The following is a 23,435-nucleotide window of genomic DNA, read 5'->3' on the forward strand; positions in this document are numbered from 1 at the left end:
CTACTGTGGAAACAACTGATTAACAAAATGCTATGATAAACACAAACTTTCTTTTTCTAATATTAAACAACTTTTTATTATCTTCTGGTCAGCTGGCAGCCAGATATCCTATACTATACGATCTCATAAACTCTCAATATAGGACTTAAAGCTACACACATCTCACCATGGGTCCACGACCATAGGAACCAAGGGACACTGGGACATCTTCTGCCACCTCTTTCAGGTCATACCCAGCACAAAAGTTTCCACCAACACCATAAAGCACAGCTACCTTTGAGGACTCGTCTGCATCAAACTCCTGAAAGGCTTCATAAAGATAATGATGCTGGCAGCTCTTTATGATAATATCACAGTATGAATCAATAATTTTGAGAGAGAGAGAGAGAGAGAGAGAGAGAGAGAGAGAGAGATCAAGAAAACAGGAATCAAGCACAAGGAAAAAATTTTTATAAACCACTGCACAGTAGATCGATAAACTGATAAAAAAAAAAAAAAAAAAAAATGCTTACCCTTGAGGAGTGCCTCGGCAGTTGGTGTATTGACGCAATTCCTTTTCTCCGGTCTGTTGATGCCAATGAGGGTGACACCTTCAAGCTGCTCAACCTTGACTGTTCCTGATACAATGAACCCAACGAATCAAACAAAAGACGTACACACATGAATTACATTTTTTTTAAGTAGTACATTTTGCCAGTGTGTGTGTGTGTGTATATATATATATATATATATATATATATATATATATATATATATATATATATATATATATATATATATATATATATATATATATACATATACAGACTATGCATACACAATACCAGAGAGAGAGAGAGAGAGAGAGAGAGAGAGAGAGAGAGAGAGAGAGAGAATTTTAACGTCAACTTACCCTCCCCAGCCATCTTAGCTTCACTGCAGCATGAAGTCTTGGTGACAAGTCGGGGCCAAAAACTGTTCAGTATTCGTCTATGCGCAAACACTGTTCTCATGGAGTTTTGTAGTGCAGACATCATTCAACTTATCAGAGCTGTAGGATTATAATATTGGTTAACACACACACACACACACACACACACACACATATCACTTGATAAAAACACTGATAAATATCCTGCTTGCACTTTGTAGTATTGTTGTTGAGTTATATAATCATGCTAACTAATCTCGAAAAGGATTAGTAACCTATGTGACATAACCAGCATGACAATATCATATTCTCCCATGGCTCCGTCACAGCCGTGCGAGTAGTGTGCGAAACTTCTTGGTCAGTAAACGAATATCTTCAGTCTTTTACTTAGTAATACTCTCCATCCAAAACTTTTTATTATATTAAGGTATCTAAAGTAAACGGAGGAAAAAATATATATCAACATTAAGTGGAATTGATGGAAACCTATAAAAACATCAATTTCCGTAGGTAATAAGTAAACTGAAAATTCCGTACTTTCTTTATAGTTATGTTTGCAATAAGCGTAGTTTCGCCATCGGAAGATCGCCCATCATTATCCTCTACCAACAAAGTTTTCGTAAAGGTACGTAGCTTACGTGAGAGAGAGAGAGAGAGAGAGAGAGAGAGAGAGAGAGAGCAGCAATTTCTTTATGTAGTGAGTAGCCTACCTACTACACTTAACGTAATAACAACGGGTCCATATAATTCTTGAATGTGGGAAAAAATCATAACTATATCCTAAAGATTAGGACAGCATATCCATACTACAATGATATGTTGGGCGATTTCATGCATTATTCTGCTAGGTCATCCTGCCATACCTTGGTATAGTTCATCAGCTTACCGTGCAAAGTCAATGCCAAAGTTGCGCAAGTATGTTCACTGAGGTGATTTTACCTGAAGGCTAACTAGTTGTAGCTGACTTTACTCATAGTCAGTTGCAAGTAGTATTATCTGGTAAGCAACATATTGAATTGTAATACCATGATTTTTATAACCCGCAGGAATGATGAACAGTGAGCCAAGATTATCTCCTAACAGCACCACCACCAATATCGCTTCTCTGGATGATGCATTACAAACAGGACCAAATTCTCGTATTTCATCCTCTACATCTAGTGAAACAAGATTTAATCATGATTCTGATACAATTAGTGGTAAACAAGAGCTAAGTAAGTCATCAACAGCCGATGAATTATTTGAAATGTAGAAATACACTTATGTGGCTGTTTGGAAATCTATGACATAAAAAGCATATAGAACTGTTCATCATTTTCAAGACCTTACTGAATTCCCGAATCTTTTTTTATACCCTTAATTTGCAAATCTCTGTATGTGATATTCATCACTTTTTTTTTCTCCCCAGATAAAATTCTAGCCTATACACACTTCTCTCACCACTCATTTCCACTGTTCATACATGAATCTTTCTATTTAATTCCTTGTTCAATTCTCTATATTCACTATATTCCTTTCAAAAACCAGACAAAAAAGTCTGAAGTTTTCCATAACTATAGTATAACTGTACAGCCAGAAATCTTTGCCATTTCCTATGTACTGCACTGAACTGCTTTTAAGTGAGTGAGTTTGTGGGATGAAGGAGAGTGTGTTCTCTATCACAGACCAAATATGGGCAAAACAATACTGTAAATCACTTACCATTTCTTTGCAGGGTGCATATTGGCTGAAGAAAATACCAATATCAATGAAAATCTGGAGGATAGATTTAGAATTCAACATCCTCAACAATGTCTGACAGATTCAGTAATTAGCACAGCCTCTTCCAGAACCAACATAACAAACCATGAAGGATTACTTGAAGACAAATCTTGCCAAATATATAAGCCCTCTGACTGTTCCCAATCAAAAACCAATTTAGAGAAAATGCACAATATTGTAGCAAGTCCACAATTCTGCTCCTGGGATGAAGAGGAGCAGGATGCACACATCAGTACATTGCAGCACACATCTTACAATCAGAATGAGGCTCCATGTTCCTTCAAGATCATTGTGATGCCACCAAAGAAACATGAGAGAAATACTTATATCTGCAAAGAATGTGGACAACACTTCACAAAAGAATCAAACCTTAAAAAACACATTGATCGCTTATCACAACAGCTGGCAGAACCTTATTTCAAGTGCAAATATTGTAACCATGTCTTCAAGAGCAAAGAGGCTCGTAAGCGCCATCACCCAGTCCACAAAGTGTGCCCAACCATTGGGTTCACTAAAGTGAGGTGTTCAGTGTGTGGTTTCATGTTCTCGAGTAGGGAAAAGCTTCAGCACCACCTCCATCGGTTCACTGAAAATCCTGATGAACGGATCTTCAAATGTTTCTTCTGTAGTCATGCCTTCTCTACGGACTTCAGTCGTAACAGACATGAAGGTCAGATGCACACTGAGGCACACAAGCTTCCCTGCTGCTGCTGTGGGAAACTCTTCAACAACAGGTACAAACTCAAGCTCCATCGCATCAAGCAGCAGATACAGCGTCCACCGAGGTGCCAAGACTGTGGGTGGGTGTTTGCTGCTCAGGAGTACCTAGAGGATCACAAGCGACAAGTCCAGAGGGACTTACCTCTTGAGTGTCTCATATGCTACCACAGGTATCGGTCCCAACTAGCACTTCTTCGTCACCTTAAGTTTCACACCAGGAAATTGGAATATGAGTGCCCATCCTGCCTAGGCAGATTTTCCTCACAAAATCTGTTGACTAAACACTTGCGCACAGCTCCACAGCGAGCCAATATAGAGCCCTATTGAAACCACTATGGCTCTGCTGTGTCATACAAATCTTGCTCACTATTTGTTTTTTACTGGATGAAAATTAAGATTCTGCATGAACTCTTTATTTTTTGTAAGGGAAATACTTTAAATGCTATGCTTATTTACAAAATAAAGGATATTTTTTTTACTCCAAATACAAGAAATAAAATGATCTGTCAATAGCTACAGTAAGTCTTCATATCACTCAGACAACAGAATACTTATTGGTAATCCTCTTGAGAATAACTTGTTTCCTTAAATTATATTTGAAAAACAAAACAAAATATCAATAGTAAAACAAATACCATATAATAAAGAATAACCATTACATAAACTTGTCTCAATTCACCTCTTCATGCTGGAAAATAGTTTATACTATGCTTAATGGATTTTCAAGAATGAGAATAATATACAGCTTTCCTAACAATACATTAACTCAAACTTTCAACTGACTGTGTTTACATACCTATGTCAAATGCTGACAGTGCTTCTAATCTTTCAAGGAACCCATGCATCTTGACTCAACTTCACTTCTGTCCCCAAGATTGTATGTCTGGAGCACAGTGCTTGCTCCAAGCTGTCTCGGGAAGCAAAAATAAGAAAGCCTTTCCTATTTTTCACATAAACTTTATGTAGTTTACCAAATTTCTGGAAGTGTTCCTTTATAAGGTCATATGAAGCTAATTTTGGAACATTACTAAGTATCACTTTGTATTCATCATTAATCCTCTGAAAATGAAGTGGAACCAGAACAGAAGATGGCTGTTGAGGTGAGTTAGTCTGAGAAGAAAATTTTACTTCACTCTGAGAAGAAACCTCCGCAAAAATTCGAACATTATTGACAATCAAATTGCTTTGCTTAAGAATGTTTTCTGCCACTTGTTTGTCCACCTTGATAAAGCAGTATCCCATTGGAACACTAGTAAGCTTGTTTATAGGGCGGTAGAAGCCTATGACCACACCATAGGATGACACCAGTTTTATCACATCCTCATTAGGGGTGCTGTTGGTCAGACCACTCAGATGGAGTGTGCAAGAAGGTCGTCTTGGACGATACACCACAAGTTCTCTAGCAAACAATACATGTTTCAAGCCAAATGCTACATCTGCATCTTGTGATTTAAAAAAAATTACATGTGCCCTGTTTTTTTCCATGACAATATAACTGACACTTCCAACTTTATTCATGTGATACAAAACTTCTTCTTTAGATACAGCAAGAGGCAAGTTACTAACAACTATGTAATTATTTAACATTTCCTCCCATACTGAACAGTCTTCATGTGACAAATTTTCCTCAGTCTTAGGAATGATATCATCCACAGTGACTAGCTTTGACTTGAGCTTGTCTGTGGCTTGACACTCAGGTAACAGTTGACACTTAGGCTCTGCTGCACCATCATCACCAGGTGGTGACAGAAGTTCTTTGCTTTTCAAGAGCATTTTCAAATAAGATATTATCCGAGTTTTAGAGTTGCAGAATAAGTCTTCTTCAATGGAATCATCAGGTGTTTGTGTATTGTCACAACCACTCATAGCATCACCTTTGTCCAACTGATGTGAGATTTCACTTTTGTGACAGCTATTAGGACAATTATATATTTTACCTTCAAGAACCTTACTGCCTAGTTCCCATGCACCTACATCATCATTTGTGGACATACAAGTATTTTGTTTGAATTCTTTTTTCAAGTATGATTTTTCAAAACCAGGAAAATGTACATTCATGTTTTCTTCATTAGTTAGTGTTGAATTTCTGTTATTCTCTTCTTCATCTATTTTCTGTTTTGTACTGGACATTTTAATATGCTTATTTGCTTGTTTATTTTTCATGTTACTTTTAAAATGGACACCAGCTTCACTTCTTTCATGGGGATCAGCAACAGTCTCTTTCTTGTCACCAGCTTTAGCAGAAAAGTTTTCTTTTCTAATATTCCAAAAATTGGATTCCTTACATTCTGATCTATTTTCTAAGGATGATGGTAATTCTACTGATCTTTCTGGATTGTCCTCTTGTTCTTTCTTCCAGCTTTTCCTATTTGCTTTCATTGTATTCCTTTCTGATTCAAACAATTTTGTTGGACTGCTCAGAGGGGGAAATAGGTCATAATCATTGCAAAAACTTGGCAGTGAAGCACCACTGTCTGTATGGGATTTGATGAGCTTGTCCATGCAATACGAATTGTTCTGGCTCAGCTTTGTGCTTTGCTGCAAAATTCTCTCCTTTAATTCCAGAGTCTTCACATGCCACTTACTATCCTGTTTCTGAGTCACTGGATTCTTCTTTCCACTGCTGGGCAAGCCTACTGTGTCACTGCTTAACAAATACATGCCAGGCAAGGAAAATGCCTTCCCCAACTCAAAAGCATCTCCCATCTTCTCCATCCTTTTCTTTCTGTTTGCATGTCTCCTTCCTCTGTCAAAATCCTTAACCTCTGGTATTTGCTCCATCTTATGCAGTTTTGTTTGACTATTTTAGATAATGGCTTTGGGTGTTGCTAGAGTGTGTTGTTAGTGCACTTAACAAAAGTGCTCATGTAACATACTATGTGTAACCTTCATCTGAAACGGAGTACAATGTTGTATGGTCAACTCAGGAAAATAACAGGTAAAAGAAAAATCTTTCATGAAATGTCATACTATGCTGTACAAAAATCTTAATGTGAAATAAGTAGCTACATGTTAAAAATTAAAGAAATATGTAACCTCATGAGAGAATGAGAGAGAGAGAGAGAGAGAGAGAGAGAGAGAGAGAGAGAGAGAGAGAGAGAGAGAGAGAGAGAGAGAGAGAGAGAGAGAAATTACTAGTTAAAAAAAATACAAAGCAAAGCACTAAAGGCTGTTTCTTCTGAAATCTCACTATACTAGTTTAACTATTTTGAAATTCTGTATTACCAACTGAAAATCAATAATAAGGATACGACTTAACAGATTTTTAAGATGATTGGCAAGAGTGCCCAATGAGTCAGGTTATTCCAGCATTGGAATCAACTCATTCACTGGATTGCCTACCACCAGAGACGTGGAACTGCCAGACCAGAACACAGGCCCATCTTAGCCAAGTACTTGGAGGTGAAATTGTACTAAATAATAAGTACTGTGCCTCTGTCTAAATCTTTCAATGGCTAACGTACTAGTACTGTGAACATGTCGTCAAGTTGGAATTCAGTTAATCTTTAAATTGATATTGCCTAGCTGACTGATTCCATTGTTTCACCAAATCAATCACAGTTACCTTGTCCCCTATAGGTTCACCTTACCCTCCAAAGATTTAAGAGAAACCATATTGTTGACAACATGGTCATTACGCCAATATACATTGCACTGTATTCTGCACCCTAAATTCAATCCAAAATGTAAGTATTATCAGAGGAGAAGTTATGGTTATCTCCATATTATCTAAACTAACCTTATAACATTTACCAGCAACCCTCATAAGATACTTATTATCAATTTCCGACAGACTAAATAGTTGGTAAAAATGATCAAACAGTGCTTTAGTTATGCACGCTGTACCGACTGAAATGAATAATACCAAGCTGAATCTACTCTAAAGACTGGCTTTTCCACTGTGCTTGGTGTGCACTATGAAAGAGAACAAGATATGGAAATATCTTATAGCAAATATTCACATGATATAATAGAATATGGATGTCATCAACCCCTTACCTTTATGCCACAAGAAAACAATGTCTGGTGGTCACCCTTCGGCCCTCGGGTGTCACCATCATCAGCTGTGGCCTGTGGTGTGGCAGCTGCGGCTACTGGCTATCGCTACCACCGCTCTTCACTGCACTCTTGGCACTGCGCTTCACTCACTTTCCACGCTGCTCTTCAGTAGGAACACTTGGTACTGTTCTTATCTACACTCTTATCATCTTATCAGTGCTCTTGATTGTCTGACATTGATCTTGACTTTAGGAATTTTCTTAAAACGCCTTCAACTGCGTGCTGTCTCGTGCCGGGCCGTGTTCGTTTCGCTTCACAACTCGCTAACACTTGTACTGGAAAGCGTTTCATGACTCAAACACCTTTTTCTTATATATCCATTCAACATAGATACTTTATTGGTCTAGATTATAGTTCCTGCAATGGTATTAAAAATCTAAAGCAGCTAGCGATGATAAGCTAAAGTCTGCAATGTTCTAATCGAACCCAAGGTCAGCTGTTGAATTGTATCAGCTGGTTTAGTCCGAATGATATTATGTGTTTCTGACTTCAACTCAAGACTTCAATTCACTTTATCCATCTCTCCGCTCTAAACACCACTACTTGAATTCCAAATACTTTCCATCGCAAAGCACTACTATGTAAGTGTATTAACTAGTTAATTATTGATTCACTTTCACAATACGAGGTATATGGTGATTTGGACTTCTTACTATCAGACACAGAGGGAGACAGACATGTATATATTATGTGAGTGTGGGAACGAGTATAACAGAGAGTAGTGTTTAACAAGGGGAGTGAGAGTGTTTGTTGCCCCTTTACAGTCTTACCTCAGGTAGTCTCTAAGGTTTTTATTGATTGTTCATCAGGTCATTATTGAGGTTTTGTCTGGTAACAATAATATAGTGAAGGAAGGGATAATGTGATAGTGTGTACTGTTGGCCTACTTTCATGCGCCAGTGTCAAAGGCTAATAAGGCAATTACAACGTTGAAGCGGCTGGACTACTTTCGTTACTCAGTACATATAAGCGCGTATAAGTTCAGATTACAGACCAGACAGTGATGTTATGTAATAACACTCATAATGCATCCAAAGTTGTTAATCACAACACGATTTTGTGTAGACTTGTTAGAGGAAGATATGTGAATGAATGTAGAATATTAGTAACTAGATGTTTTATCATAATGTGGACATTTTCGTCATCTCGCGTTTAGCATAAAAATAGAATGTTAATGCGTTGAAGATACTGCAAGCTGTGATATATATATATATATATATATATATATATATATATATATATATATATATATATATATATATATTATATGGAGGGAAGGAAACATTAGGGACTTGTGGCTAGTTCCATGAGGAGGGACAGGAGGGGCAGGAGGCCAGCTATGAGAGGAAGAACTTGGGACTGTGGCCTGTGATGGGATACCCACTGATATGCTCCATCACTTACTATTCATTACTTATTAAGTAAATGATGGTCAGCCTTGACTGTCCTATTACTATTATTTCTTGAGCACCAAACAGTTATGCTCTTGGGCTATTCATGAAAACACTGAAAGGTTTATGTGAAGAAGAAATGGAATCTTTAGCCATGAGAGGCATTTGCTGACCTGGGGATCATCCAAGGTCACTGTGACATCTCAGCAGTCTCAGTTTGGCTTGGCCAGGAGAATAGAAACACACTACCATAGATATCAGAATCATAATGATTGTCAGGTCTATAAGATAATTTTAATTGTTATACTCTTGTTCACTATTGATATGAAGTTTTAACATGAGGCTTTCTAAGAAGAAATTATCTTTTCAGATCTCTGGTAGCAAAGAAACACTGCAAGATGTCTCAGAAAAAGAGTTCAAGTTCACTATTCAGCCTGAAGGTGGTGGCCATTAATTTGGCTGCTGGTGGTTCTGCAGGTGTGGGGAATGTTTGATTATCTCAACTTATAGTTAACCAATTGATGGTGAAGCTTCTGAAAGACTCTGTTGAGAGTTGTCAATTATGGCTACTATTCTTATGTACACTCAACCCTTGAAACAATGGACCTCCCATCAATGAATTTCGGAAACTACGGACAAATTCTGGAGTCCGGTTTAATCTACGGACGAATATTAAAATGTGCGCGATTGTCTGTTCCCGGCAAATTATTGTCCGGTAAACTTCGTTTTCTGTATTGTTTATTAATATTTATTAAACTGACCATGCTCATGTCATCTATTTCAGGTTATTTGTTGTACTTAATGCTTTGTAATACTGCTTGAATGATTTCTTAATTATTACACAGTATTTTACGTACATTTTATAGTTTTTTACGTACTTTTGCAAAGAACGGACTTTTGCAATCTACGGACAGGGTCGTGCACGCATTTGTCTGTTGTTTCGAGGGTCGAGTGTATTTGTACATTATAACCATTATGACGATGTCAGTTTGCTTCTTTGTTCTACTTCCCTTTCTTTCATAACCTTCATTATAGTGCCATTTTCTCCCTTTCCCTGCAGGTTTCACAGAGATTTGCATCATGCATCCACTTGATGTTGTGAAAACAAGATTCCAGATACAGACAACAGGAAAGCCTGGAGATCCAAACTATTACACTTCTGTCTATGACTGCATGCGGAAGATGGCCAGAAATGAGGGTGTTCTGTCACTGTATAAGGGGGTGCTACCCCCTGTGTTGGTGGAGACACCAAAGCGTGCTGTAAAGGTAATACACCCTATCCCAAGTGTACCCACTTCTCATTTCTTAAATGGGCTTTACAAGACAGCTGCCTTCCTTCTCATATCATTGTGTTTCCACTCACTGCAACAGGTTTTGCTCTGTGCATGACTTGGTGCTACTTATTGATATTGTGCACCATCTTGGTACTGAACTCAATTTGGTCACAGTTACCTTAGAAATGACTTCTGCCTCTTCTGTACGAATGACTGTACTTTGATGGCAGAACAATCAAGGCTGACCAACATTCATTAGGCCTTGGAGATCCATAACAGCTTGAAGTCACCATACACTTGACATTGATATTTTATTATATTACTGCATATGTATATGTGGTAAGATCTGTTAAATTGAAAACAAAGTTAGAGTAAAGATGAGAGATTGTTTTCTACAACACATGGGCTATTTAAGAATTCAAGGTATTGATTCAGAACTTTATGATATACAGTAATATGAGTATGCAATATACAATCTATTCAGAGTTCCTGTATTTAAGTAATTTGTGCAAGGGCACAAAGCACGTTATGTGTGGCAGAGTGAAAGACAGTAACATGTAACCCAGGGTGCCTTAGTTGTTGATTTTTCCCTCTACTTAATCATTATCCATTTTATGCATGATTGGTTTATGAATGAGTTATGTGCATGATGAAAAGCCTTTACATTTCTCTTTCAGTTTCTAACATTTGAAATCTACAAAAAGCTTTTTGGAAGTCCAACACCAACAGTGAGTACTGAGTTGTCCCTCCTGTTATTTGTATAAATACTAGATATAAATACATGTAATATTTAGAATGCTATCCTTAGGATTACTGATAAATTATAGAAATTATGATTCAATACCAATAGCACTAGTCACTATTTTTCAAAATTAACACAGTTCAGTTGTACGAAATGGTTGAGAGAAGGGTGTCAAACTATACATACTATTGCAATTACATTTAGCAACAAAGTTAGATTCCTCCTTAACTGAAATAATGATACTTTACTGCCCAGTTTCCTCCCTTGTGCTACTTTGCTAATGTAGCTTCAGTAGTTTTCCTCTTTCTCTGTTTTCTTCAGCTGTCAAAATATGGAAATAGTTTAGCAGTATTCCTTATAATATGAATAATGGGCAGTTCTACAAAGTTTCAAAATTATAAACTATTATGCTAAATAAAACAAAACAACAAACAAATTGTTCATCAAATAAAATATTTTTAAATGGAGATTGATTCAAGTGCAAATTGTACAATAAGTAAATACAAATTTCAAAACAAGGAATAGCATAGTGTGAGCTTGGCTTTGTGCAGTGTATGTAGGCTGTCATTTTCCTGTGTGTATTGGCTGCCAGTCTGTTTAGTAAAGAACCCAATGTGAACCCTACATTTTCTTCAGACCTTCTTCCTGGCTGGCTTGGGGTCAGGTACAACTGAAGCCATTCTTGTCAATCCTTTTGAAGTAGTGAAAGTAGCTCAACAAGCCAACAGGTTAGTAAATACATTATGCTTTTTCAGAGACATGGGGGATAATTTGGCCATATAGATAAAGCTAGAATGGTTAAGGAAAGATGCATGTGTTTGTGCATAATTCATTTACACTTCTTCTCTTACAGTGTGTGTGTGTGTGTGTGTGTATTTACCTAATTGTATTTACCTAATTGTAACATACGGGAAAAGAGCTATGCTCGTGTTGTCCCGTCTCCATATCTATTAATGTCCAGCTTTTTCTTAAAATCATGAATATTCCTTGCGTTGACCACTTCCACGTCTAAACTATTCCATGCTTCCACCCTTCTATGAGGGAAGCTATATTTTTTCACATCTCTCCTATAAGTGGCCATTTTAGTTTTTTCCCATGCCCTCTCGACATTCTTTCATTCCACATACACAGATCTTCCCTATCCATTTTTTCCATGCCAATCATCACTCTGTATATTGCTATCAGGTCTCCCTTTCTTCTGTTTTCCAGGGTCGGAAGTTGCATTCTTTTCAGTCTGTCTTCATAAGTCAAATCTCTTAAGTCAGGCACCATTTTTGTTGCAGCCCTCTGTACTTTCTCTAGTTTCCTTATGTGTTTCTTTAAGTTCGAGCCCACTGTATTGTTGCATATTCAAGCCTCGGTCTTATCATTGCAGTAATTATTTTCTTCATCATTTCTTCATCTAAATATACGAACGCCACTCTTATGTTCCTCAATAAGTTCAATACTTCTCCAATTATTTTGTTTATATGTCTCTCTGGCGATAGGTCATTGGTAATTGTCACCCCAAGGTCTTTTTCTTCATGACTGGTTTTATGTCTTCATTTCCTATCTTGTACATACTCCTGATTCTTCTTTCACTCTTGCCAAACTCTATTTTCTTGCATTTTGTCGTGTTGAACTCCATTTGCCATGTACAGCTCCATTTCCATATTCTGTCCAAGTCTTCCTGGAGTAGTTCGCAATCTTTGTCACATCTCACTTTTCTTAACAATTTTGCATCGCCTGCAAATAGGCTCACATAACTGGACACCCCATCCACCATGTCATTTATGTAGACCGCGAACATTACTGGTGCCAACACTGATCCCTGTGGAACTCCACTCTCCACCAAGCCCCATTCTGATGGTCTGTCCTTAATTATTGTTCTCATTTCTCTTCCTACCAAAAAGTCTTCCATCCATTTTAGTAAACTGCCATGCACTCCTCCTACCATTTCAAGTTTCCAGATCAGTCTCCGTGTGGTACCTTATCAAAGGCCTTTTTTAAATCCAGATATATTCCATCAGCCCAACCATCTCTTTCCTGTATTACATCTATCACCCTCGAATAGTAACATATCAGGTTTGTCGTGCATGAACGCCTTTTCTAAAACCAAATTGACACTCACAAAGTATGTCATTTTTCTCCAAGAAGTCTGTCCATCTATTCTTCACCACCCTCTCACACATCTTAGCTACCACACTTGTAAGTGACACTGGTCTATAGTTCAATGGGTCTCTTGTTACCTGATTTATAGATTGGGACAATGTTAGCTCTTTTCCAGTCTTGGGGCACTACACCTTCCCTTAATGAGGCATCAATTACTTCACAAACTTTTTCTGCCAGTTGCTCCTGCATTCTCTTAAAATCCATCCTGATACCCCATCAGGTCCCACAGCTTTTCTCACTTCTAAACTCCCCATCATATTCTTGATCTCCTCCACAGTTACTTGAAACTCCTTCATAATCCCTTTCTGTTCCATTACCAGTGGTTTGTCAAAAGCAGTCTCCTTTGTGAATACCTTCCGAAAGCATCCATTCATAGCCTCTGCCATTTCCTGGGATCTTCACTGCATACTCCATTTACTTCTAAACTTTCAATACTTTCTATTTTTGATGTTGTTGTTCACATGTCTGTAAAAAGCCTTGGTTGGTCTTTACATTTATCAATTATATCCTTTTCTTGTTTCTTTCTTTCTTCTCTCTAATCAACACATATTCATTTCTTGCTCTTTTGTAACTTTCCCACTGCTTAATCCGTCTTTTCCTTCTCCACCTCTTCCATGCATCCTCTTTTCTTGTTCTAGCCTTTTCACATCTATCGTTAAACCAGTCCTGCTTTCCAACTTCTATGTTGTCTTATTGGTACAAATTTTTCTCACCTTCTTTGTATATTTTTATAAATTCCTTCCACTTTTCATTTGCTCCTTAGCACTCTTGAATTTCATCCAATTTGTCTCTTGAAAGAATTTCTTTAGGTTTCCAAAATCTGTCTTGGCATAATTCCATCTTCCCACTTTATATTCTTCATTTCTTCTAGATTTCTCTTCATCTATCACCTTGAACTCCAAAACTGCATGATCACTCTTGCTAAAGGGCACTCCACCCTCATCTCCTCAATGACCATTGGCTCTGTACTAAAGACCAAGTCCAGTCTTGACGATGCTCCCTCTCCTCCAAACCTAGTATCTTCTTTGACCCACTGAGTTAACACATTTTCCATTGCCAGTGTCAATAGTGTATTTCCCCATGTTGTCTCTGATCCTTCCATTGACCAGTCCTCCCAACACACCTCTTTACAATTAAAATCTCCCATCATTATAGTTCGTTCACAGCCACCCAACATTTCTTCCAGACATGTTCCTGTATCACTTATCATTTCTTCATATTCCTGTACTGACCATGCATTTGTCTTAGGTGGTACGTACACCACTATGTAGTGCCTCTTTTTCCTTCATTAGTTTCTGCTCTGATCTTTAGCACTTCTGCCTTTCCCATACCTTCTTTCACTTGATCCACCTTTATATCTTTTTAACCAGCAACATCACTCCTCCTCCCATCTTACCTACTCTATTTCTTTTCCAAACATTATATTTCCCTTCTCCAACCATCATCAGGTCTTCTCCCTCTCTCAGTTTTGTTTCAGTAAGACCCACAATATCTGGGTTCTTGTCCCTCAAGTAATCGTTGAGTTCTAAAATCCCCGATATCACTCCATTTATGTTGGAATACATTACATTCCGCTCATACGTAAGTTTCTTTAGTCCTTTCTTACTGTACTTTTCTGGGTTATGTGTGTGTGTGTGTACTATATCTTAGCAGTTTTTATTTTTTAATCTTGCTTTTCAGTGTTGTTCTGTATTGCTTAACTCTTCCTTTCCATATCATAATTCACCTGGGCAGTTATCAAGCATATTGATATGAATGGCATGATGGCAATCATATTTATCAAATCTTTTAAATATGATCATATAAATTACAATTTATTATTAAACTTGAACTAAGACAGCTTCATTAGAGATGCTTATTCCATATGAAGCTATCCATCCATGTATGTAAGTATGGTCCTTTTTCATGGAGAGCTGCTAAGAATGACAATGGAAAACTCAATGACACTGGGTGGAGGAAAATACTAGATACAGAGATGAGGATGAACCGTCACGACTGGACTTGATTTTCACCAAAGAGGCAGACTTGATAGAAAACATGAAAGGTAGGTGTCCAATAGGGAAGAGTGATCATGTGATGATTGAGTGTGTATTGAGGGAAGGAAGAATGGAGAGAAGGAATGAACATCACAGAACAGGAAGATTCATCTACGGTAAAGCAGATCACATCAAATTAAGGAATTACTTTGAGCAAGCGGACTGGAGTGTTTTTGAGGATGCATGTGGAATTGAGGATAAATGGAGAGAGTTTGTGAACATATACGAGGAAGGGGTCAATAAATATGTGCCAAGGGTGAAGAAGAAACAAAAGAGGATCCAAGCATGGTTTAATAAATGCTGTGAGGAATCAGAGGAAGAGAGACACAGCTTGGAAAAGGTGGATGAAGAGAAAAGGATCTTTAGTGTGGGATGAGTATAAAAAGGCAAGGAATAAGTACACAAGAATAAGGAAAGAAGAGGCCAGAAAGTATGAGAGGGACATTGTGGAAAAATGTAAGGATGAGCCAAGATTATTCTATAGATTTGTTAATGGGAAATTAAAGAAAAGAAAGAAATAAGCAAGCTGAAAGTTGATGGAGAATTCATTGAAGAGGAAAACTCATGGCTGAAGAGTTGAATAAGAGTTTCCAAAAAGTTTTTACCAATGAAAGAACCTTTAATGAACCAAAGATTGAACCGACAGAAGGCACGGATGTAATTGAAGTGTTGGAGGATGAAGTGTGTGAAATGCTGGAAGGATTGGATGTAAGGAAAGCACAAGGGCCTGATGGAGTATCAAATTGGGTGTTGAGGAATGTAAGGATCAACTGGCAAAAAAGATTTGTGGCCTCATATTGAAATCTCTGCAGCAGGGGCAGGTGCCAAAGGACTGGAAAAAGCAGATATAGTACCCATATTTAAGAGTGGAAACAAGGAAAATCCGTCAAACTACAGGCCGGTGTCATTAACAAGTGTTGTGGTTAAACTGTGTGAGTCAGTAATAAAGAAAAGATGGAATGATTATCTAGAAAGGAAGAAAATATTGACTAATGGGCAGTTTGGATTTCGGAAAGGCAGATCATGTGCAACAAATTTATTGTGCTTCTACTCTCAGGTCATAGATGTGGTACAAGAAAGGGTAGGATGGGTGGATGGAATTTATCTAGACTTGAAGAAAGCATTTGATAAAGTCCCTCATAAGAGATTGATCTGGAAAGTGAGAGAACATGGCAGGCTGAGGGGTAGGCTTTTGGAATGGATCAGTGATTTCCTGACTGGAAGAGAGATGAGAACAGTAATAAGAGATAGGAAATCAGCTTGGAGGGAAGTGACTAGTGGAGTACCTCAGGGGTCAGTTTTGGCACCGTTACTGTTTGCTGTTTACATAAATGATATGACGAAAGGAGTGAATAGCTATATGAGTTTGTTTGCGGATGATGCCAAATTAATGAGGAAAATAACTAAGAAAGAAGACTGTGAGGCATTGCAGAGGGACTTAGACAAGATCTGGGAGTGGAGCAGAGAGTGGCAAATGGAATTTAATATCAAGAAGTGTGGAGTGATGAATTTTGGTAAGAGCAGTATGAGACCAGTGTACAGATATAAGATGGGGGATGAGGAATTGGAAATAAAGACTGAAGAGAGAGATCTGGGAATAACTGTGACGGAGGGGCTCTCGTCAGAGGTTCATGTAAAGAGGAAATCTGGTGAAGCGTACAATTTAGTAAGGAACATAAGAACTGCATTCTGCTACATGGATGAAGAGATGATCAAGAAGTTGATTGTTACAATGATTAGACCCAGGTTGGAGTATGCAGCAGTACTTTGGTCTCCAAGAATGGCAAGGGATAAGAGGAAGCTGGAACGTGCAGAGGGCTGCGACGAAGCTGCCCCAAACCTTGGTGAATCTGTCTTATGAGCAGAGACTGGAAAAATTGAGTCTGCCGACACTGGAAAAAAGAAGGGAGAGAGGAGACCTTATCACTATGTATAGGATTCTGTCTGGCATTGAGAAGTTGGACCGTGATGATCTGGTGGTGAGGGATATGAGAAGTGGGAGGAAGCATGGGAGAAAAGTGAAGATGAGTGTGTGTACAAAGGACATAAAGAAATACAGTTTTCCACAAAGAATTGTGGGGATCTGGAATGCGCTGGAGAAAGAAGTGGTTGAAGCAAAAACAATTCACGGATTTAAGGAAAAGTTAGATAAGAGTAGATATAGAAATGGGACAGCACGAGTTTGAACTCCTCCTCCAACTAGTAAACACACAACTAGGTAAAGTGTAAGTGGTTCTTTGTTTAGCGTTACAGTGAGGGACCACCATATGTTATTTATCAATGTCATTTGTTTACTTTAATTTTGCATAAAATACCATGTTAATTAATTTCATATTGATGTTTTTTGGGTGATGAATGGACGTATTAATTTGATATCCATTATTTTGAATGTGAAAATTTATTTCAAGATATGAGCTATGTTATGGAAGTACTTACTAAATGTATAACCCGAGACACCACTGTACTAACATTTCCATGATTACTGTTCTTCTAGACTCGCTAACTGTGTGACTCTTCCAGAGCCTCACTGCGCAAAACCTACTTATTCTCACTTCTATTCTGTCCATCTCAGTAATGCATGAGTGATAATTTGCATTTTTTTTTATTTGATTCTGTTACTTAAGTAGGTATCTGCCATTAATCTCTTTTCTTACACATAGATCCCAGCACAAAGTGTCTCCCAGTACATGGGCAGTGGCTCGGCAAATAGTGAAGAATGAAGGGTTTGGCTTCAGGGGCCTTAATAAAGGAGTCACAGCCACCATTGGTAGAAATGGTGTCTTCAATATGATCTACTTTGGCTTCTTCCATACAGTCAATTCAAAAATCACTCAGCCAGAGGTGTGTTCTTTTGATACTGTTCTGCTTGTGATGCAATAGTGATTATCAATTTTTAGAATTTTTACAATCAATTTTTAGAAACAATGTTTAATATTAGAGTTTTGTCCCAAAGTGAGAAGGCAATCAGTTTCATAATGTAGCTTACTGATTCAAGACTGTGACTATTTATTAACCTGTCATTAATTGCAGTCACATGAGAGATCTCTTAATTTACTACACAATGAAGAATCTTATTGCATAACATCTTGAAATATTTAAACGTACACAAAGACTCCACAAATGAGAGTAAGGAATCCATGATGATTAATATCTTATTTCACAGAACAAATGGAGGCAAAACTTCCAAAAATTCTTCATAGGCCTGGTGGCAGGTGTAATTGGTTGCCTGGTAAACATTCCTTTTGATGTAGCAAAGAGCCGCATCCAGGGACCTCAGCCAGTCCCGGGAGAAATCAAGTACCGCGGCACTTTTGCCTCCATTGGATTAGTGTATAGAGAAGAAGGGTGAGAAGCTGTCTCTCTTTCCATACTTAGTTCTTCCTTGATATAGTAAATATTAGTATCAAATGCATGGTACTAGCCTCAAGTCTAGAGTGAAGCTGGCAGTATAAAGCCCACTTCAGTTGTTACTAATCCTGCCTTACATGTTGATTAATAAATGGACTCATCAGGCCTTTAACTTTGGAGAACAAAATCTGATTTCATTCTTCTTTCAGGTTCCGGGCTCTGTACAAAGGTTTGGTTCCCAAAGTGCTTCGTCTGGGCCCTGGTGCCGGCATCATGATGATTGTCTATGAGAATGTTCATGGTTACCTCACAAAAAGATTTCCAGATAACTAATGAGAGCTGCAAATCTATTCCTACAGGAGAGCTCTTATTTCAGGCAAGGGGAACATGCAATGGGATCAATTGTTCAGGTGGAGAGAATAATGATAACTGATAATGAAAATAAATTCCCTTTCTATATCATTTATATGTAGGATAATTTTTTGGTATATTTTTATATTAAAATTTAATGTATAGTAAAAAATAATTAAGATGTAAAAGAATACTTATGATTACATGTGTGTGTGTAGATATCCTGTCTCAACCACCCTTCTTTGAGGGGAATGAGAGAAGAAAATAAGGGAAGCCTGGTATACCGATCAAATCATTGTGGTCTTACCATTCCGTTAGTGTTCCTATAAGTAGGGAGAGAGAGAGAGAGAGAGAGAGAGAGAGAGAGAGAGAGAGAGAGAGAGAGAGAGAGAGAGAGAGAGAGAGAGAGAGAGAGAGAGAGAGAGAGAGAGAGAGAGATCATTCATGTACTCTTGCTCTGGAACCTAATGATCTGAAAATATGTGAACAAATTATCCTAATTGAATAGAACATCTTCAGATTATGAATAAAAACCATATGCCTTTAATTTTTTTTTAATATTTCACTTAGAGAAAATGAAATAGGAGATAATTTGCCATCAAGGTGATTTGAAAAACTTGATGAGAATACACAGTGTAAAGATCTTAATAAGATTAGCAGCAGACGATGTTACTATTTTTACTGTGTGTAAGTTCTGAGTCTTCTCAATTCCAGCATTGGTGATGAATGTCAATATTTACATTAGGGAGTGCTTGTAAGTGTGACTGTGTGCAAGTCTTGGCCACTTCATTCAGAGAGCATGTGCTAAGGTATATAAATGGATGGATAGAGGAATTTCTTCTATTTTGATTTCATGAACAAAATATCATATGCTTTATTATTATTGATCACTATTGTAATGTCTTCTATTTTGTACTAAAACATAATGTAAATGCATGAAACGCTCAATATGTAGAATTAGATATTTTCCAATACAACAAAAGATGAAAACTATTTTAAGACTTGTCCAACCTCAAACTCAAAGTTTTGGGTTGTAAATCTTAGGTGCTCACGTGGTGCATGAATGAATGTGTTTTATGTCTCATTAGCTAATCTATAGAAGACCTTCACTTTTAAGGTTCTTTCTAGCGAATGGATGTTTTACATTTGACCAGTAGCAAATATCTACAGGATCCAGGCTGTCATTAATCAATCGTACAATATTCAAGATTTTCATGGATTAATTATCTGCAAAGTGTAAATGGACTTAATAAGAAAGAGAGCCACAGTGTGTTTGTATGCTCATCATGAAGGTAATTTAAAATTTTGTGCTGTGTCTACTGCAAGTTTGAACAAAGCACAATAGATATCAAATATCTCAGGGATATGGCCCCTGTCAGAGCACATTGCTCAGCCATGACGAAGTTTTATAATCTTATAGCTTGAGCTAATTAGTGTGGTATATATATGGAATCAAACAGATGGTGTCCACAAACTGCACACCTTATGTTATCTGTCCTTAGTGATGTACAATTTGTTTAAAAAGCTATATTGCATAGCATTTTACAACCAACTCACTTACATTTAACTCTTGACATTTCATAAAAGACATACATACTATAGAAGTAGTGTTGCTGACATTCATAGGATAGCTATTAGCATCAATCCTGTTGCTTCGTGAAATGAAGTCTCTGAGATTTACATCCGAGTTATTAACACATAAGGTCAGGTTACCAAGTAAAATAGATGTTTCTTTATATAAAAAGTGTATTTCGATTACCTAACCATGAAAATTGGTTAGTGGAGCACAACTATAATACCATCTGCACTGGCAGCATCTGCATTATTTATAATACTGAACATACACACAAAATGTTTTGTAAATCACACAGCTGAACAGCCATCACAACATATAAATGGCTGTTAATATTATTTTATCATTAAAATTTGCACTTAAAAGACCTTTTGAGTACATCAAACCTGCAACTCAACTTTTCTTTTTTGTCTTGAGCAACTATAACAATGAAAAACAACAATTATTCCTCACAAGTAACAACAAAATTATTCACCATTTTTTAAAGTTTGTTTCAAGCACTCATCTCTCAAATGAGAATGCACAACATCAGTGTTCATAATCATATACACAGTTCATCAAAGCACTTATTTATGCATATAAAGGGAAACACATTTCAGTCTTGTAATGTTTCCATATACCCTGTTTGTTAAGTGCAATCATTTACTTATCTTTAAAATATGAAAGCACAAATAGACAATGTAGGTATGCACTTTGCATATCCAAAGGATAAACACATTCCTTTCCAGCAATAAATGGAGACCAAAAGCATTCACACAATGTCTTTACACCACAGTAGTGATATTTTTCAATAAACATTGAAGTCAAGTCTGTGTCTTGCATTCCCCATGAAGTTTGGAAAATGATGAAGGAATCATAATAATGTTTTTGGTGGAGAGTAAGATTTGAGTGTAAATGTAAAGCTATCAAATGACTATCCAAATTTCATAGATCAAAGAGTTGTTATGCATTTCAACTGAACTATTTGAGCCTGTGCACTTTATCAACAAGAAAGTATTTCCGAGTTTACCTAAAACAAATTGTATCCACCAGCATTACCAAAACCACTTAAAAAAGATAAACAAAGCTAACACTAAAGGTACTATATGTGGTCTTCCCTCCCTGTCTGATATCTCACACCTGTTGAAGAAATACCAAGATGAAAGAAAAAGGGAAAGTGTGCAAGAACTCAGTTAATCAAATATTTCAGGGATAATCACAGCCAATTTTGTTGTTAAGCCCTAATGTAAAAAAGAGCAGGTAAGCCGTGCATATGAATCTAGCACTTTGTGGCTGATCAGGATTGGTTCTCTTCCAACAACGAATCTGAGGAAAGATTTAAGGAATATAAGCATTCCCACACATCTCAGCTATGGGACCCTAAATTGGAGAAAACCCATTTCTGAAGGAAGCTGGAGGAAGACAGGATAACCATAAGTGATAAATGATAATATGTTGGAATAAATTGATATGAAAATAACCATGTCATACTTTTAGTACCATTAGCCTATGATAGCACAAGATGCTTACTATGAGAAAGGCCCAGAAGTACTTACTAGATTAAAAAAAAAAAAAAAAAAAAAAATCAAGGATCAATTGTGCCAGTCTTAAGTGTTAATGAGTATGATTACAGTTGTACACATACTGTATCTCATTTGACTCCACCCTGTGAATCTGAGTTCATTCAGTAATCACTTATATCCAGCAGACCAATAGTCAGAAGTCATGTGCTTTTGGAATTTACTTTTCTACTGAAGCATTCAAAAGTATTTTCCAGGTAACTCTAGTTGTGGGAAAAAAATATTATAACATTCATCAACACTTAAACAATCTCAAGGAAAGATTCAATAGTAACACGCATAATCAACATGCAGTCTCAATACACCTAACTGGGGCCAGATGTTATCTTCATTATTCAGATCATGTATGCAACTACAGTTATTTTGTACACACCTGGATGACAACCAAGCCTTATGACTTAAAGAATGTGCAGTGTTCCAACATAATAGCAAGGAGTAAGATATCCCAATCCATCAATGATTACATTCAATAAATCACTATGAGGAAGAAAAACTGAACTGCAACTATGGATGGTACAATGGTTATAGTTCATGTTCAGAAGTGTAAGTGAAAAAATAAATCTTGCTTACACATTACTGCATATTTGGGAGGCACAGTAAACAGAAGAACACACTGTCACAGCCAGGTTGGGAACCAAGTTATCTTACAGAATTTTCATCACTGAACAGGGAAAAAACATGCATTACAAAGAAAGCACTGTTTTGATACTAACTTCAGTTTCATAAAACCCAAATGATGGATAAAATTGTACTCATCAGTTTTAAAATAGCTTGCCACGTTAAGAGCATTACACCAGCAGCTTACAAGATCCCCACTGTCTGAAATTCTTATGAATTTGTGATCTGCTGTATATTTGTGAGTTTTCCACAAGCTTTCTTCTGCTTCCATACCCATTTATTTGTCTTTCAATGAAGTTCCACTTTATGTAATTTACATAAGAAATTATTTTCATCACCTATTATATAACTCTAACTCTAACTTTTAGCATAAAGAAGCTTAAAGTAGCTTACAATACATTTATTCCCATCTTGTCATTTGCATATTCATTATTAATCTATTTATTTTTTGTTCTCCCATGCTAGATTTTGAATTAATTAATTTGGGATAATCAATATAACTAGTTTAGTTAGTCAAATATGGGTCAAAATATGGTTATGATGAAGCTATAAAGATTTTGGGCTCAAAATAAATTTAGCAAGGATTATAATCCTGAAACCTGATTAACTGAGTTCTATGTTGAATGTATAACATGATCAAGAGAAAGTGACAGAAAAACATGAATCTGTCATGTCAGATAATTTTCTATCAACTTCTTGAATTTGAACATTAATTAGGCATAGCTGCTCCTGCCCACCTACCATTCATCTGGTATGGCAAACACCCCATCAGTGGCAGCATCTTGGTCTGTCTTCATCCTCTTTCCTGTAAAAATAATTGGAAGATAAGTATAAGTAATTAACACCATCTATTTCTTTCATAATGTTACTGTAAGAACAGCAGTTATAAGTTGATTTCTTTTACAACTAAGTCAAATAAAAGTGTTTTTAATAATGAAAGAA

The 23,435-nt window shown here is 37.0% G+C and overlaps 4 protein-coding genes across 17 annotated transcripts in view; 2 read left to right on the forward strand and 2 right to left on the reverse strand.

Moving 5' to 3' along the window:
* The window catches only part of LOC123506152 (probable enoyl-CoA hydratase), an 18,076-nt gene extending 10,354 nt beyond the window's left edge, over positions 1-7,722 (reverse strand). The window contains exons 1-4 of the mRNA XM_045258067.1: positions 7,391-7,722; positions 893-1,030; positions 513-617; positions 167-309 (exon numbers count right to left, since the gene is read on the reverse strand). Coding sequence (XP_045114002.1) covers positions 167-309; positions 513-617; positions 893-1,016 — 372 coding nt within the window. The 5' untranslated portion in view covers positions 1,017-1,030; positions 7,391-7,722. The remainder of the gene's footprint in view (positions 1-166; positions 310-512; positions 618-892; positions 1,031-7,390) is intronic.
* Positions 1,045-4,179, forward strand: LOC123506387 (zinc finger protein 501-like). 2 transcript variants are annotated; one of them, XM_045258484.1, is made up of 3 exons: positions 1,045-1,535; positions 1,957-2,124; positions 2,625-4,179. In XM_045258484.1, exons 2-3 carry the CDS (start codon positions 1,959-1,961, stop codon positions 3,716-3,718), a joined length of 1,260 nt encoding a protein of 419 aa, XP_045114419.1. In that variant the 5' UTR covers positions 1,045-1,535; positions 1,957-1,958; the 3' UTR covers positions 3,719-4,179. The 2 variants fall into 2 exon arrangements, with proteins under 2 accessions (XP_045114419.1, XP_045114418.1); XM_045258483.1 differs by having other exon boundaries at positions 1,045-2,124.
* A 285-nt stretch (positions 7,723-8,007) lies between the features above and the next one.
* Positions 8,008-21,123, forward strand: LOC123506389 (mitochondrial 2-oxodicarboxylate carrier-like). Of its 5 annotated transcripts, none has more exons than XM_045258489.1 (8): positions 8,008-8,031; positions 9,212-9,318; positions 9,902-10,107; positions 10,793-10,843; positions 11,494-11,585; positions 17,705-17,885; positions 18,208-18,389; positions 18,602-21,123. In XM_045258489.1, the coding sequence occupies exons 2-8, from the start codon at positions 9,240-9,242 to the stop codon at positions 18,723-18,725; spliced, it is 915 nt and encodes a 304-aa protein (XP_045114424.1). In that variant the 5' UTR covers positions 8,008-8,031; positions 9,212-9,239; the 3' UTR covers positions 18,726-21,123. The 5 variants fall into 5 exon arrangements, with proteins under 5 accessions (XP_045114424.1, XP_045114421.1, XP_045114420.1 ...); XM_045258486.1 differs by lacking the exon at positions 8,008-8,031 and adding an exon at positions 8,116-8,140; XM_045258485.1 differs by lacking the exon at positions 8,008-8,031 and adding an exon at positions 8,124-8,225.
* Positions 10,874-23,435, reverse strand: part of LOC123506386 (poly(A)-specific ribonuclease PARN-like) — a 28,930-nt gene continuing 16,368 nt past the window's right edge. For 4 of the 9 annotated variants that reach the window (XM_045258476.1, XM_045258474.1, XM_045258482.1 and 1 more), the window contains 2 exons: positions 23,235-23,298; positions 20,472-21,435 (listed from right to left, as the gene is read on the reverse strand). In XM_045258476.1, coding sequence (XP_045114411.1) covers positions 21,351-21,435; positions 23,235-23,298 — 149 coding nt within the window. In that variant the 3' untranslated portion in view covers positions 20,472-21,350. Of the gene's footprint in view, positions 11,179-20,471; positions 23,299-23,435 lie in introns of those variants that run through there. The other 5 variants (XM_045258481.1, XM_045258479.1, XM_045258480.1 and 2 more) reach the window with 3 other exon arrangements.

Source organism: Portunus trituberculatus, chromosome 19 (genome assembly GCF_017591435.1).
Source record: "Portunus trituberculatus isolate SZX2019 chromosome 19, ASM1759143v1, whole genome shotgun sequence".
Lineage (NCBI taxonomy): Eukaryota > Metazoa > Arthropoda > Malacostraca > Decapoda > Portunidae > Portunus > Portunus trituberculatus.

Excerpts from the sequence above, each read along its gene's own strand:
- LOC123506387 (XM_045258483.1), top strand. The coding sequence starts at position 1,959 with ATGATGAACAGTGAGCCAAGATTATCTCCTAACAGCACCACCACCAAT. Across the intron at positions 2,125-2,624 it reads TAGTGGTAAACAAGAGCTAA|GGTGCATATTGGCTGAAGAA; the intron begins GTAAGTCATCAA and ends ATTTCTTTGCAG.
- LOC123506389 (XM_045258489.1), top strand. The coding sequence starts at position 9,240 with ATGTCTCAGAAAAAGAGTTCAAGTTCACTATTCAGCCTGAAGGTGGTG. Across the intron at positions 10,844-11,493 it reads TTGGAAGTCCAACACCAACA|ACCTTCTTCCTGGCTGGCTT; the intron begins GTGAGTACTGAG and ends CATTTTCTTCAG. Across the intron at positions 11,586-17,704 it reads GTAGCTCAACAAGCCAACAG|ATCCCAGCACAAAGTGTCTC; the intron begins GTTAGTAAATAC and ends TCTTACACATAG.